At 37.8% G+C, this 16,243-nt stretch overlaps 1 protein-coding gene across 1 annotated transcript; it reads right to left on the bottom strand.

The window, feature by feature from the left end:
• Positions 1-5,982: 5,982 nt before the first annotated feature.
• LOC145052594 (uncharacterized) lies at positions 5,983-7,565 on the bottom strand. The gene is made up of 2 exons (XM_079000434.1): positions 6,911-7,565; positions 5,983-6,791 (listed from the first exon to the last, which is right to left on the bottom strand). Exons 1-2 carry the CDS (start codon positions 7,517-7,519, stop codon positions 6,042-6,044), a joined length of 1,359 nt encoding a protein of 452 aa, XP_078856560.1. The 5' UTR covers positions 7,520-7,565; the 3' UTR covers positions 5,983-6,041.
• Between the last annotated feature and the right edge of the window lie 8,678 nt (positions 7,566-16,243).

Below are 16,243 nucleotides of genomic sequence, written 5' to 3'. Positions count from 1 at the left end.
ATATAACTCAAGAAATTTAGTTAGTACTAAGATACATACACAATAAATATATAAAAAATATGGTTGTAAGTTAACACTCCTAGTCTATTTTTTAAATAACTTGTTTCATATTTGAACATTTATTAACAAATTAAGTATTTAAAATAAACCAACAATATTTTTTTTTAACTATGGGGAAGTAACTATACCATGCAGCTAGAGAAAAGAACTTGAAGAAGCTCGCTATAAAGTTTGTTGAAGGCTAACTACCTGTAAGATAAAAACAAAAACAAAAATAATTTATAACCAAATTCAAATAACAAAAGTAAAAACGAATATGCAATTTAATTTATAATAAAATAATAATAATAGTTTAAAAAATTGACACGATATTAGGTATATTTTGTAGGATTTTTAACATAACTTATAGCACCCGGTTTTTACATTATATTAATAAGTTATTATTTATATAACTAAATTTACAATTTTAACAAAATAAATAAATAATGATTTTATATATGAAAACTATTCTCAAGAATGCTTAATACTAGGGGTGAGCATGGTGCGGTTTGATGCGGTTTTTGGCCAAAACCGAACCGAAAACCGCAACTTCGGTTTTTTCAAATTTAGAAACCGCACCGTTCGGTTTTATGCGGTTCGGCTTTTGCGGTTTCGGTTTTTTTTTACGGTTTTTTTTTTTTTTTTTTTTTTTTTTTTTTTTTTTTTCCTGTTTTGTCTTTTTACTAAAACTCAAGTAACTAAGCGAGTTACTTTGACTCAAATGAGGAGTGGTAATCATTTATTGGAGATAAATCCATACCACAACCTATTGGTTTGAAATCAAATTAATTAACCATTCATTCAACATGTTTCTAATGCTTCAATATAATGCAAATTTAATATAATATTTGTTTCACAAGTACATACGATAATATCAATTAATGTATTTATAAAAATGTTACTAGTACTTTTCATATTTAAATGTTAAAAAAATGTCATAAACATTATTTGTTATTGTAAATACCATTTAATGTATGCTTAAAAATATACAATCATCCTCCGATAGATAAGATAGATATTTACATTTATAGAAATTTTAATTGTCATACGTTTTTGGTTCTTACAAATATCAACACTTAATATATATATATATATATATATATATATATATATATATATATATATATGCGGTGCGGTTCGGTTTTTTGCGGTTTTTAAGAGACTAGAAACCGCACCGCACCGAGTATTTTCGGTTTTTGCAAAACTAAAAACCGCACCATCGGTTTCAATTTCGGTTTCGGTTTATGCGGTTTTTTCGGTTTTTTTGGTTTGCGGTTCGGTTTTTGCTCACCCCTACTTAATAGGCTATCTAATAACCAAATAAGCTTTTTAAGTATTAATTAATTATCAAATAGTATATGAGTTTTATTAGGAAAATATTAAAAACGTATTGGGAGAATATTAAAACAAGTAAATGAATTTTATCAGAGATAACAAACATAACTATAAGATACAATTGGTAATGGTCCAATTTTTACTTTTCTTTTGTGCCTAGTTTATCAACAACATAGAGTTAGGTCCGATCCGGCGGAGAAAGGCACTATGATGGATCGAGACGATTAGAGAACGTAATGAAGACGTCGCTCCAGCAGAGAATATCCAGAACACAACGTCAAAGCTTACATCCTGTGAGATTTGGCGTTGTGATCTTTTACAAGAAACCCTAAATTAAATCTTACCAGACGATTGGGATTGAAGAACATATTGGTAACACTTGGATGTAGAAGATAGACAACAACCACGATTCAGCGTCCATGATTGACAGTGAAAGATGTTGAATCCAAATTGAGGGCAAATTGAAATCGCAGATGAAGCTTAGGAATTGGCGATGCGGGGAATGGATGGGGACGAGAGCGATTGGGGGTGATTTTATGTGTATTGTAATAACCGAAGGCGGCAAGTGCTATGTCAATTGTTTTTTTTTGTTTCAGTTTTTCTAAGAATGGCATGCCCCTAAAAAGATTCAGCCACTGGTGTTTCTCTATTAGCTTGTAATCAAGAGATTGAAGGTGGAGGATGAAGGATGTAACTGTTGAAATTGGTACTACTAGACAAACAGGTACCCTAATTTACTGATCAAAAATAGTCTTTGATACTTTATTGAAAGCTAGTTGGTATATGTATTGAGCTGAACAAAAGCTAAAAATCACGTACCAGTAAAAGCTAATCCTACTCCTCCCTTTCCGGAAGATTTATTCAATAACTAGTAATGAAACGTGAATCAGTCAAAGTTGATATATCTGTAACAGTAACAGGGGGATTAAAGACGATGCTACATGAAGGGTTGATCGTTGGGTACCTGAACGCAAGAACAAGGAAGCTGAAAGAAAACAGAGTTGATGGAATTGTGATTTGGGGGTTTGTTTTTTTTTTCACGGATGGAAGAAAGCAAGATGCAGAATCAGAGTATAGTTGCTTAAAACATACCTTGGAAGAAACCGAGAACACCTCAACGCAGAGATATGAAAAACTGAGGTCGATTTTTCTTACGTTTTTTTTTGTTTAATGAAAGATGGATTGGCAGGTGGATACGTATATATATACAAGAATCTGTATAGAATAAGGTTATGGACCTACTATAAGGGTGCCTAATTTTTAGGTATTATGGTTTAAATCATTTATAAAATACGACTGTAAATGGATAAGCATATTCCAGCGTATTTTATTCCCTTTTTCCTGAACTACACCAAATAGAGCACAATTGTTTTTTAATAAAACCATACTTAACATTATATAACACGAATTACTCTATAACCCGTATTATATGTGTCGTAATCTATTTGTGATTTTGTAGTAGTGATAAAATTGTCGAATTCCATAGGAAAAAGCGTGTAATGCTGAAATTAACATAAAATCTACCAAATTTTGGTACAATATCACACAAAAATACATAAAGAATCGTCTATTCGTGTCTAATTAATTTCAGATTATGGTTTCAATACATGAGAAAAACATGAGCCTTTCTTTTGCTTTCCTTAAGTAACATATTCAAAATCAAGAGAAAATGACAAAAATAGTCATTTACACTAACTGCATTACAAAAATAGCCAAAAAAAATCGAAATTACAAAATTAGCCTACGATTTCGCAGATGGAGATGCCCCATCTGCGAAATGAGCATCTCATCTGCGAATGTACAAGCACCTAAAGCACAGCTGTGCTTTAGGTGCTTGTACATTCGCGGGTGCTTTTATTTTATTTTTTTTTATTTTTTTTCTGTATATATAGGGGTAATTTCGCAGATGGAATAGGCCCATCTGCGATTTACTCTCATTCTATCTGTGAAATTGTGGTTTTTTTTGTATTTTTTTTAGTTTGACTATGAAATGAATTGGTTTGACTACGAAATCATGTTGCTATATAAAAAGTTTTGTAGAAAAATATCATTTTGGTTGTTATATAAATCATGTTCCATTAACTTGCCATCTTCCACCGGTTACGAGACAAACCAAATATTCAATCATTTTTTGAGCAAATTGTAGAGAAAGTTCCTAAACAAATAACAACCAAAATGATATTTTTCTACAAAACTTTTTATATAGCAACATGATTTCGTAGTCAAACCAATTCATTTCATAGTCAAACTAAAAAAAATACAAAAGAAAACCACAATTTCGCAGATAGAATGAGAGTAAATCGCAGATGGACCTATTCCATCTGCGAAATTACCCCTATATATACAGAAAAAAAATTAAAAAAAAAAAAATTAAAAGCACCTGCGAATGTACAAGCACCTAAAGCACAGCTGTGCTTTAGGTGCTTGTACATTCGCAGATGAGATGCTGATTTCGCAGATGGGGCATCTCCATCTGCGAAATTGTGGGCTAATTTTGTAATTTTGATTTTTTTGGCTATTTTTGTAATCTCATTAATGTAAATGGCTATTTTTGTCATTTTCTCCAAAATCAAATCAACATCATCAATAAATAAATAAATATCAGCATCATATACACGAGTTATAAAAAACAACAAATAATATCATAAAAAATGATGTCATTTAAAAATCAGCAACAACATCAGAAACATCAAAAAATAACTAAATATTAGCATTATACATAGAAGTTTGACATTTTGGGTCGTTAACTAAATCATTGTAAAATGTTATTGAGTTATTATACTTTTTTTTGTAATTGTGCATAATATTATTGATTTGTTACAGCTGCATGTGTATGGTGTTGGCTATTGATGATAAGAATGAGCCTAAACTCTTCAAATATGATATAGCATGTTTCTTTTCGGACAAAAAGAATGAATTAGTAGAATTGATGGAGCTTATGAGGAAACAAAAAAAGCAAAACGAAGAACTGAAAGAAGTAATGAAGGCCAGAGATGAACAACACAAAACAAAATGCGAGCAACTTGAACGACAACTACAATCGATAATGACGGTTATTAATGTTTATAAGGAACTCCAAAAGTAGTTATAGATCATAAAGTGTTGGTTTGCTTTTGACAAAGTAATTATTTTAAATTAGGTTTATATTTTATTTCCTTGTAAAAGATATTTGTTGTTTTGTTAAGTGTATAAATCTTATTTGATTATTTGATTATTTTTGTTTTTATGTCCGTATCTAGCTTTGCAACCAAAATATTTCAAAAAAAAAATTCTATGGATCTTGCTACGTAAACATGGCATAGAACTTTGTTACGAAATCATGTTTATGTAATTTGCTATGGAATATACTATAGAATCTAGACCACAAATGTAGTTATGGAACCAAGACCACGGATTTAGCTAGGGAGGCATTACCATAGATGTTGCTAACAAAATGCCTACTAAATTTGTTATGTATGCACTACAACAGAATTTGTGATAGAATAAACGCAATGGATTTAGCTACAGAAAGTGGACTACGGAATTCGCAACGGACAAACTACAACAGAATCCGTAACGGAATCCTACTACGGAATAGACGACAGAATACTATCTACAAAATATTTCATTCTATTGTCGCATTTGCAATGGAATTATAGTTTCCGTTGCAAACCGTTGCTACAGGGTTTTTAAGCACAAGAATGGGCCGTTGCAATAGCGATTTGTCTTTTATAACGGAATTTCAACTTTCTGGAACCGATTCCATCCTAGCGTTATCGACTTTTTCTTGTAGTACATATTCCGAATTGAGCACCATTTTTAAGGTAATTAATACAATTGATCACTGTACTTAAGAATCTTTTAGAATTGAAGGATTCTTAATCTAATTAGGAGAACCAATCAACTTAAGAATCGGTAAATAAGAAAGTTAAATCCATTGCAGTATTTGATAAATCAATCATAGAAAAGGGGAGAATTGAACCTAAACGGAACGAAAATGCTTTTAAAAATCTTATTCACAATCTATATCTACTCCTATCAATTTTGTTTTGAAAGTTTTAATTGTTAGCAATTGAGTTTAGAAGTTTCTGAATTTTAATTGTTACCAAAACAAATGTCGGAAAAAGGTATGTTTCCAAAAATACGCTTTAAGCCTAAAACGCCTAACTTTCTTAATTAAGCCATTTTCTTAAGGTTTCGTACATCTTATCCAAGAACGTCGTATATACAAAACCCAATATTTTCTTAATTAAGGGAACGTTTTCTTCGGGTATCGTACCTCTCATCTAAGAACGTCGTATATGTTAGAGCCAATATTCAATGGTTAAAAGTAGTAGAATATAAAAGATGAAAACGAGAATTATGAACATAAAATTTAATACTAATTGCTTTAGGTACCCCATGTGTGAGTATGTGAGTGTCTATGTGTGTTTAACTTTTCATTGAGGGGAAAGAATCAAGGAACACCCCAAAAGGCGTATCTGTATGTGTGTCGAAATCCATTATTAGATAGCTTATCACAAAAGGTCACATGTGTATCATTCTAATAACAAACCGAAACTTTTGTAAAATACTTAATAGATATAAACGGATAAAAAAAATACTTAACAATCACTACACAAGGCACAATAAAAGATTAAAGTCATTAAACACATTTGATCAAAATGCAACCAATGTATTACAGATTATCATACAAAAATAGAGTCGTTTCTCCTGGTCTTTGATCTAGCTGTCAAGAGTTTCGTTATCACCCATATTACGAAGAAAAAAGTGTGGATGAAGCCAAACAACAAGCACAACGACATCCATGCCAAACACATTAAAAGAGTTGTAGGATTCACCCAGGTATCAGGAGACATCGACGCTATCTCCGTAAAATACGTAACTGTGGTAAGAAACACGATGCAAAGAGTTGCTAGGTTGAGCAGCCATAAGCAGAACCTGTTCCCGAGAGGGATTCCACTTAGCAACAGGAGAGAAATCATTAGAGAAAAAACCATAATTATCGTATTTTGCATCAAGAACGAGTTGAAATGACCCATTTCTTCTTTCGTTTGAACTGCGTTTCCGAAAGGTCCATCATTAGAACCAGTAAACGTTCCTCCTCGAGGGTGTAGCCCCAAATTGAATGATGTTGCTGCCATTACTATTGCTGCCAGCATCAGAATCCCACGTTGTTTCTCGAACCAGTCTCCCTTGTTCTTAAGATTGGTAACAGTGTGTGAGTATTTTGATTCTGTTGTGCTTTGAAATGGTCCGAAGTGATCGCTATTGTCTTTAGCTCTTTGAAAGTTCGCTTCCATAAGTAAACTACGGATTTGTAGTGCCCCGATATCTTGTGGACAATGATCAAGAACATCCAGTGCTGTGAACCCATGTCCATTAACAATGATTCCAGTTGCTCTAATGCTTGATTTCTCAAGAAGATATTTAACGGTCTACGCATACAACAAACCACCAATGTTTAGCTCTTAAATATTCAGAAACATGAGCAATGTAACAGTAGAGAGGAAAAAGATTAGGCATGATTAAGTCAAAGGGAAAGTAAAAGTTAAACCTGAATCTGATTTTGAATCACAGCTAGGTGAAGGAGGGTGTTTCCGTTGCAATCTGTTTGTGTTGCCAGCTCTTCATCATTCCATAATTGAGACAAAAACTTCATGGGTTCAAAACGATTACAGGAGATACAGGTATGTAAAATGGTGTCCCCATTTTCTTGTAGCTCTCTACCAAGATCAGGGTTTGTTTGAATGAGTACTTTTATCACCTCTAATTGTTCTTTCATGGCAGCCAAGTGCAGCGGTGTTCTTCCATATTCATCTTGGAGACGCCATCCTTCAGGACTTATGACGTTCAAGAGTTCACGAACAATCTCCACGTGGCCCTCAGCAGATGCCAAGTGGAGAGCCGTTCTTCTTTGCGAATCAAGAGACATAGCGAGTATCGGCTTTTTATGCACAAGAATCTTCACGAAATCGAGGTGGCCTCTCAAGGCTGCAATGTGCAATGGTGTTTCGTTGAAGCAGCTAAGTGGAATTCTGTCAAGAACGAGCTCGTCTTCCTGAAGCAATGCATTAAGGAGTTGTACATTTCCTGTTAAGGATGCTTCAAACAGGTTTTTGTCCATTGTTTGCTGGTCTATATGTTTGGGAAAGTCGCACGACATTTATATACAAATATCAATATGTGATAACCAAACATTGAACAAAAGTTTTAAAGTCAACTCCCCAATTGCTTAGTGCCATGGTTATCGATGTTTGGTATATACGAATTCTTTTGCGTGTTTGTTTAAAAGATAGTATTATAAAGATTTGTGAGGGGAGAAATTGATCATTAAAAATGAGTATCCCCTCTATCCTATAATTAACTATACGTACGACTTTGTACAAATTATATTAAAATGCGAAGTTGAATTTTGCATTTGATTGATTCTTGATATAAGTTTCTCCGAAGCTTAAAAATGTATAAAATAAATTATTATAATTTGATTAATCACTTAAACTAATAATCGTATTACTAGGTCTTCGTGGATTTTTTTATATCATACTTCGATTAGACTCATATATATTAACATCTGAAACGGAACACAATAATCATTCAAGATGCAAAATAAGAGGGATACAAAGAGATAGATATATTTAGTGGTGGATCAAACCCTAAAGTTAAGTGGGTGTATATTTGACCGTTGACTATTTAAATTAATAATAATAATAATAATAATAATAATAAACTAAAAAGTGAAATAACATTTAAAACCTTGAGCTAATTGTCATTTTAGAGTTGAAATTTACGATGAGACATAGCTAATAAACGTTAGATAATGTTTTCATTGACAGCCTTAGAAAATTTCTCTTTCAAGCACGCAAATTACACAGCCATTTAAAAGTTCATCCGAAATCCGACTTTACAAGCTTCATTGTGGAAAAACATATCTCCATTCTTGCGGTTGCAACCGGCAAGAGCAATTATAAATTTAAAAATAGGTAAACCAAAGGAAAGGAAATATGCATATTGGTTTCCACCATCACTTTAGCAAGATCGGATATACTCTTCAAAATAACAAATCTTGCATCTTGTTGCATAAGAGTGGGGCAAACTGAAAGTTCATGTAGAATATTCAACCTATCTTTAAAGCTAAAATCATATGGATTGAAATCGATCAACTTTCATAACTTTGATGGGTCAAAGTCACAAAATGCATCATGTGGATTCGAACCCGTCATACAAATAAGCAATTCGGAACTTACTTCATTAAAACGATCACCGAACTCTTGGATTTGCATATCCAAAACCATGTAAAAAAAACCTTGTAATAATCGCGATTAGAGATATTTGGTTACTGTCTTGGCTTCTTGGATTTACATGAAATCCCTCTCTGTTAAGCTTAGTTCGTTTCCCTGTCCCAGATAACCATCAAAAGCAAACCAAGCCAAACTAACAAATCGGCCCATAACACAAATTAATCTTTTGATAGTATTAAATCAAAATAAAATCAGTTTACAAATAAGAATTCAGAAATCATTCAAATCAGTTCATCATATCAAACTCATTTCTGAAAATTGAACACATGATCAAACAAAATTAGGGGAATAAAATTACAACGATGTTGGTGAGTAAATTCAGATGATGGTGGTCCGTATGTGTGTCGCGGCAGATGGTGTTGGTTAGCTGGTAGTGAGCAAAGTTTGTCACTGCGTTCTCAACATTGCAACGACGTTGTGCAGTTGTGATAAGTTCCGATGATGGTAGACGGCGTCGGCAACTGTGGAGTACTAAATTCCGGTGGCTATTGCGTGTTAAATTTTGTTATTGTGTTTGGCATGTTGGGTCAAAACTCAAAAGAAAGAAGAGGAGTGAAAAGTCGAGAGAGAAAGTCAAAACAAAGTGAGAAGTGAGGATGAGTGGGTAGTAGGGACCAATCTATTTTGAGTAAGGACAATAAGCTGGATTATTTTTAATATGTATTCCTCGTAGGACCCACTTTTAAATGGGTCATGCACCCCACTTCCCATCACATTGAATCTGCCATATATTATAACATATTTTTGAGTTTACACAATTTTTATTAGTGTAAATAAGTTTATGTGTCCTTAGCCCATTGTATGTAGAATGTTTAATTTTGTATGTGCATGTAGTATTCCTTAGCCCATTGAATGTAGCCTATCTAGTCTTACATTCAGCCCTTTTTGGTTTGGTCCACTTCTACATACATTTATTGCTTTGTAATACATGGTAAGGCTCCATGGTATACCATGAACCTATGTAGTTGTTTGTTGATCGAGAAAAGAACACACTAAGGAATTAGGAAGGGCAACAGGGAGGGTCCGAGGGGGGGGGGGCATGCGTAACACCCATAAAAATATGCCAATTTTAAACTTTAACAACCAACAATTATTAAACAACTTGTTTTCGAAATAGTTTAGTGTCAGAGTATACCAGAATCAAATCGTGAAAACATAAGGAAGTGTACGATCATGCCTTCGCCTTCCCACGATCATCAGAAGTACCTGAAACAAAATCAACAAATGTAAGCCCGAAGCATAGTGAGTTCCCCCAAGACACCAACGCCATGCAATCATAATCATATCATATAAACAAACAGTGTGCATAATGAGCCTTCAACCTGACTAGACCGCCTCGCAGGGCCTTCAGCCTATTTGGTCTGCTCTTCGAGCCTTCGGTACGTTTGCACCGCCTAGCAGCGCCTGCAGCCTATTTGGACCGCTCGCCGAGGCTTTAGACTGACTAGTACGCCCTCCCAGACTTGTAGTCTATCCGGACTTGTAGACATAGCAAAAGTTTGCTACAACATTCATAAGTGCTCCTGAAATAAGATTTGAGTATTGGATTAAACCCATGCTCACATGAATCACGTCATGGAATTTATCACGAGTGATTGTGAGACGATAATATCGTATACTATTCAAACCAAGATATATGAGTTGTTGATTACGAGTTGGGTGTGCATTGATGGAATTAGTAACTTGATGTTATAAAACATGTTGTTGTGCATAATTTAACAAGTATTAGTACAAGCATATAAGTCGAAGTTTATATGTTCCTTTTATCCTAAGAGGATTAAATGCGATATCATGGGCCCCTCGATAATTTTTTCTGACTTTTGTGCCGGGACCGGTTAGGACTCAATTGATGTGTTTAATTAAGTTATATGTCAAACAAATCAGAAATCAGGAAACAAACTGTTGGTTAATGAGTATGACTTTATTCCATGTCTTTGTCCACATGATATCTTGTAGAACAGATGATTATATGATCCCTTATCTAAGGGACTCATTATTGACTAGGTCAGAGTTCGACAATGGCTTTTGGTAGCTATGAATGCTAATCGGATTTTGAAGTTACATTGGCAGTTATAGTTATTAGACTTATCCAAGTGGGAGACTGTTAGATTAGGTATCTAAGCTCATAACTATAATTAGTATGTACTTGACCCAATAGTAGCATGGTCCTTTTGGGTTGCCTTTACCAGAGCAATTTGATAGGATGGATATTTGAGAAAGAGGTCATTTGTGATTTATTAATATATTATATGAATAATATATTAATTGAGAAATTATATTAATATTTAATTGGTATTGATCAAGAATTAATTTGGAATTAATTTAATGATCAAAAGAGACTGATTAAATTTACAACGACTGATTAGGTAAATCAGTAATACTTATAGTTTGGGATAATGATCCATGTTGATTAGTGATGGACTAAATCTATGTGAGAGTCCATGAAGCGTTAGTCCAAATGGCCTATCATATGGATTATTGGAATACTTAAAGGCTTAAGCAAATTAGGGTTTTATGTACGAAACCCTAAGGATTCCACACTATAAATTGAACACCTAGCCTTCACGAAATCTATAACACCCAAAATTTTCAAACAATTTTTTCATTTTAAAAAAAAACATACTTTCATTCATAAATGTTATAAAAATGTCATTGTATCACATATCAACCATAGAAACACAACCCAAGATCATAATGCATAAAAACTCCTCATGTGTGTACTGATCATGTCGGCGCCTTCCCGCGATCCTCACTGGTACCTGAAACACATAACACAACACTGTAAGCATAAATGCTTAGTGAGTTCCCCAAAATACCACATATAACACATAATAGCCACTTGAGGCTATAACTCTGTGGACCCTCTGGTCCTAACTCTGTGAACCTTCCGGTTCTAACTCTGTAAACTCTGGAACATACACATCATAAATCATATAGAAAAATTGTAGTGCATCACAATCACATAAATAGCATACAAGATACTCTGTCATATAACTCTAATTACCAATCTAGGTAAAGTATAGTGAGAAGACTCACCTCGGGTGACTCGGTAATCTCGAACTCTGTAAAAATCTGATCTAGCCTCCGCTTAATCATACGAAATAAACACTCTTAATCAATACATCACTCAAGGCTAGACTATTCTCTCTCTTAGTATTCTCAGAAGGGTAAAAGACCATTTTACCCCTCTCGTGGCTCAAAGACCATAAACTTGACCAAACCCTAAAAGTCAACAAAAGTCAACTCTTCGGGTTACGCTGCGCGTACCAAACATGTACACTGGGCCTACCCGGCGTCCTCACAGAAACGGGGTACGCGACCCCTTACGCCGCGCGTACTGGGATTACGCCCCGCGTAACTCCCAGTTTCCGACTCCTTAGCTTTTGGGGCCTTAAACAGTGAAGACACACGTCCAACTTTTAGATCTGACCATCCCTAAGCCTCTTAATCCATAAAGTTGGTGACTTTAAGCCTTTGCATGGTGGGATAAGTCACTAACACCTATAAAATTCCATTTCCAACCCTAGAAAGCTCATAACTCAAGCATGACCCCATAACAACGACCAACTTGGGATTTTTATGGATCTATAACACAAATATCACTGAAATGGAACAGATCTAGGTCCATGGAGTCCATTACAATCATAAACTCTCCACCTTTGGGACTTTTAACCCTAGAAATGGTCCATGCAACATCACACCAAATAAAGAGGAAAATTTTGAACTGTATACCTCTAAATGAAGCTCCTTCCTCTGAAGATCTCAAATCCAAACTTACACTTCAAGCCCTAGCCTCCACAAGCTCTTCTACTTCTTCTTCACTAAAACACCAAGACACTTTTAGCTCCAAAACACTCACATTCAAGCTAAGGACGATGGAAGGCTCTCTTAGGGTTTCACTCTCTGATATGGAGGCTGAGAAATAAGCCTTAGCATCCCTTATATAGTGCACAAGCCAAATATTAGAGTTTGCATCTGGGCCCGCTATGCCCAACGTAACCCTGGGTACGCCCAGCGTACCCAAGCGAGTTCGCGTCCAACTTAAGCGCATGAGTACGTGCAACGTACGCCCCAATACGCTCAGCGTGCTCATTTTCTACAAGAATTCACTCGAGGGACTAATCTTGACAACTTGACAAAAGGGAAGGGTTAAATAGTTTTTCCTGAATTTTGGGATGTTACAATTCTCCCCCATTAGAATTAGACTTTGCGCTCGAAGTCTGATGCTGAAAACAACTCCGGATGCTGCTCCCGCATCTCTGACTCCGGCTCCCAAGTCAGATCGGACCCCTTCCGATGCTACCACTGGACTTGAACCATAGGCACCTCCTTATTTATCAGAACCTTGACCTTACGGTCCAAAATCACGATCGGTCTCTCAACATAGTTCAGACCCGCGTCTACCTGGATAGCCTCCAACAGTACCACTACCGACTCGTCGGCTATACACTTCCTCATCTGAGACACGTGGAAGGTATAATGGATCTGGCTCAGCTCTGCTGGTAGCTCCAAACGATATGCTACCCTACCCACCCTTGCGATCACCCTAAACGGTCCAATGTACCGGGGCCCAAACATGCCCCTCTTCCTGAATCGGACCACTCCCTTCCAAGGAGACACTTTTAGGAGTACAAGATCTCCAACGTGAAACTCGAGCTCAAATCGTCGTCTATCCGCGTAACTCTTCTGACAACTCTGAGCCATCAGCAACCTCTGTCTAACCTACTGAATCTGCTCGGTTGTCTGAAGCACTATCTTGGTGCTGCCTATCACTCGCTGCCCTATCTCTCCCCAATAGATGGCAGTCCGACACCTCCTCCCATACAACAACTCGAAGAGAGGCATACCAATGCTTGAATGGTGGCTGTTGTTATAAGAAAACTCAGCCAAAGGCAGATACGTGTCCCAACTCCCTCCGAATTCCAATACGCATGCCCGAAGCATGTCCTCGAGCGTCTGAATCGTCTACTCACTCTGTCCGTCCGTCCGTCTGTGGGTTGTAAGCGGTACTGAAATGCAGCCTAGTACCGAACTCCTCATGGAACTTCTTCCAGAACCTGGAAGTGAGACGCACATCTCGATCTGACACAATCGAGATCGGTACACCATGCCGCGATACCACCTTCCTCACATATACCTCTGCCAGCCTCTCTGCGGAAGAGCTCTCACTGATAGCAAGAAAATGAGCGCTCTTTGTCAGCCGGTTGACGATCACCCAAATTACATCAACGCCTCTCGCAGTTCTTGGCAATTTGGTGATAAAATCCATGAAAATTTGTTCCCACTTCCACTGGGGAACCTCAAGTGGCTGCAACTTTCCATGAGGACATTGGTGCTTGGCCTTAACCCAACGATAGGTCAAGCACCTCTCTACAGACCACGCCACGTCCCTATTCATACAGGGCCACCAATAGTCTCTTTTCAGGTCCAAATACATCTTAGTGGCCCCAGGATGGATCGAAAACCTCGACATGTTCGCCTCCTCCATCAAAATGGCACGTGCCCCGCCCTCAAATGGCACCCAAATCCAACCCTGGAAGGTCATAAGCCCCCGACTATCGGCAACAAACTCAGATATATGACCGATCACCCAGTCTCTTTTGCAGTTCTCAGGTCTCATTGACTCTATCTGGGCGTCCCGAATGGTGTCCAACACCGGATTCATCACTGTCAACCTCAAACAAACATCTGGTAATGGGGTACTCTCTACCCTATGACTCAAGGCATCAGCTACCACGTTAGCCTTGTCCAGGTGGTACAGGATCTCACACTCATAATCCTTTACCGCGTCCAACCATATCCTCTGATGCATGTTCAGGTTGGGCTGATCCATCAGAAACTTCAAGCTCTTGTGGTCCGTATATATAGTACATCGAACCCCATACAAATAGTGACGCCAAATCTAGAGGGCGAACACCACAGCCCCCAACTCCATATTGTGGGTAGGATACCTCGTCTCATGAGGCTTCAGCTACCTCGATGCGTATGCTATCACATGCCCTCTCTGCATCAGCACCACACCCAGTCCTGATATCGACGTGTCACAATATACCACAAAGTACTCCATTCCCTCCTGAAGGGCCAATACTGGGGCTTCGCATAATCTCTGGCGAAGTGTCTCGAACGAGGCCTGCTGCTCTGGGCCCCAACTAAATGCTACGCCCTTCCGGGTTAACCTGGTGAGAGGAATCGCAATCTTGGAGAAACCTTTGATAAATCTCCGATAATAGCCGGCCAACCCTAGAAAACTCCTGATCTCTGAGGGGGATCTCAGCACCTCCCAACTCATCACCACCTCAATCTCGGCCGGGTCGACCAATATCCCGTTCTGTTTAACGACATGCCCCAGGAACTGGACCTCTTGTAACTAGAAATTACACTTGGAGAATTTGACATAAAGCCTCTCCGATCTTAGAACTCTGAGGATCTCCCTCAAATGCTCTTCATGCTGCTCTCTAGATCTCGAATATACCAATATATCATCAATGAACATAATCACCGAACGATCCAACATCGGCCTTCACACCCTGTTCATGAGGTCCATGAATGCCGCCGGTGCATTGGTGAGCCCGAAAGGCATCACCATGAACTCGTAATGCCCATAACGAGTCCTAAACGCCGTCTTCTGGATATCCTCATCACGCACACTCATATGATGATATCCAGACCTCAAATCAATCCTGGAGAAGCTAGACGCTCCCTGCAACTGATCGAACAAATCGTCGATCCTCGGTAAGGGGTAACGGTTCTTGACTGTCAGCTTGTTCAACTCCCGGAAATCAATGCACATCCGGTGTGAACCATCCTTTTTCTTGAAAAAAGGATTGACACTCCCCACGGTGAGCTACTCGGCCGTATAAACCCCTTTCCCAGCAGCTCCTGAAGCTGCGAGGATAACTCCTGCATCTCTGGAGGTGCAAGGCGATAGGGCACCTTGGCGATAGGCGCTGCCCCCGGAACCAAATCGATACGGAACTCCACCTGCCTCTTGGGAGGCACACCCGGCAACTCCTCGGGGAAAACATCCGGGAACTCACGCACTATTGGGACCTCATCGACCGACCTCGAGCTCTCTGCACCTACTCTCGTATCCACTAAATAAGCCATAAACCTATTACATCCCTGCTGTAGACTCTGCCTCGCTCTTGCGGCCGAACAAAATGCCGACTCAGGACAGGTACCCTCACCATAAACCGTAAGAAATCCCCCACTAAGGTCACGTATGGTCACCAGTTGTCGGTCGCAGTCAATAACCGCTCCAAATCTACTCAACCAGTCCATGCCCACAATGACAAAGACATTTCCCATAGCAATCGGGACCAAATCAATCGGAAACTCAACGCTGAAGATCTCGAGTACACATCCTCGAATCACATCTGTGGCATACACTTCTCTCTCTTCAGTTATGGAAACTTGCAAAGGTCGACTCAATGCCTCCCGAAGAATACTGATATGCCGACTAAAGGCTAACGACACAAAAGACCAACTCGCACCCGAGTCAAATAACACCAAAGCAGGCACAGAACACACAAGGAAAGTACCAATGCATAACATAATATAAACACCAAATCTCAAACATCATAGTAAAT

The sequence above is a fragment of the Lactuca serriola genome, chromosome 5 (assembly GCF_051521515.1).
Source record: "Lactuca serriola cultivar US96UC23 chromosome 5, Lser_US96UC23_V15, whole genome shotgun sequence".
Lineage (NCBI taxonomy): Eukaryota > Viridiplantae > Streptophyta > Magnoliopsida > Asterales > Asteraceae > Lactuca > Lactuca serriola.
Note: the sequence above shows the minus strand (reverse complement) of the source record. Positions and strands in the feature narration are given on the sequence as shown.

Excerpts from the sequence above, each read along its gene's own strand:
- LOC145052594 (XM_079000434.1), bottom strand. The coding sequence starts at position 7,519 with ATGTCGTGCGACTTTCCCAAACATATAGACCAGCAAACAATGGACAAA. Across the intron at positions 6,792-6,910 it reads TGATTCAAAATCAGATTCAG|ACCGTTAAATATCTTCTTGA; the intron begins GTTTAACTTTTA and ends TTGTATGCGTAG.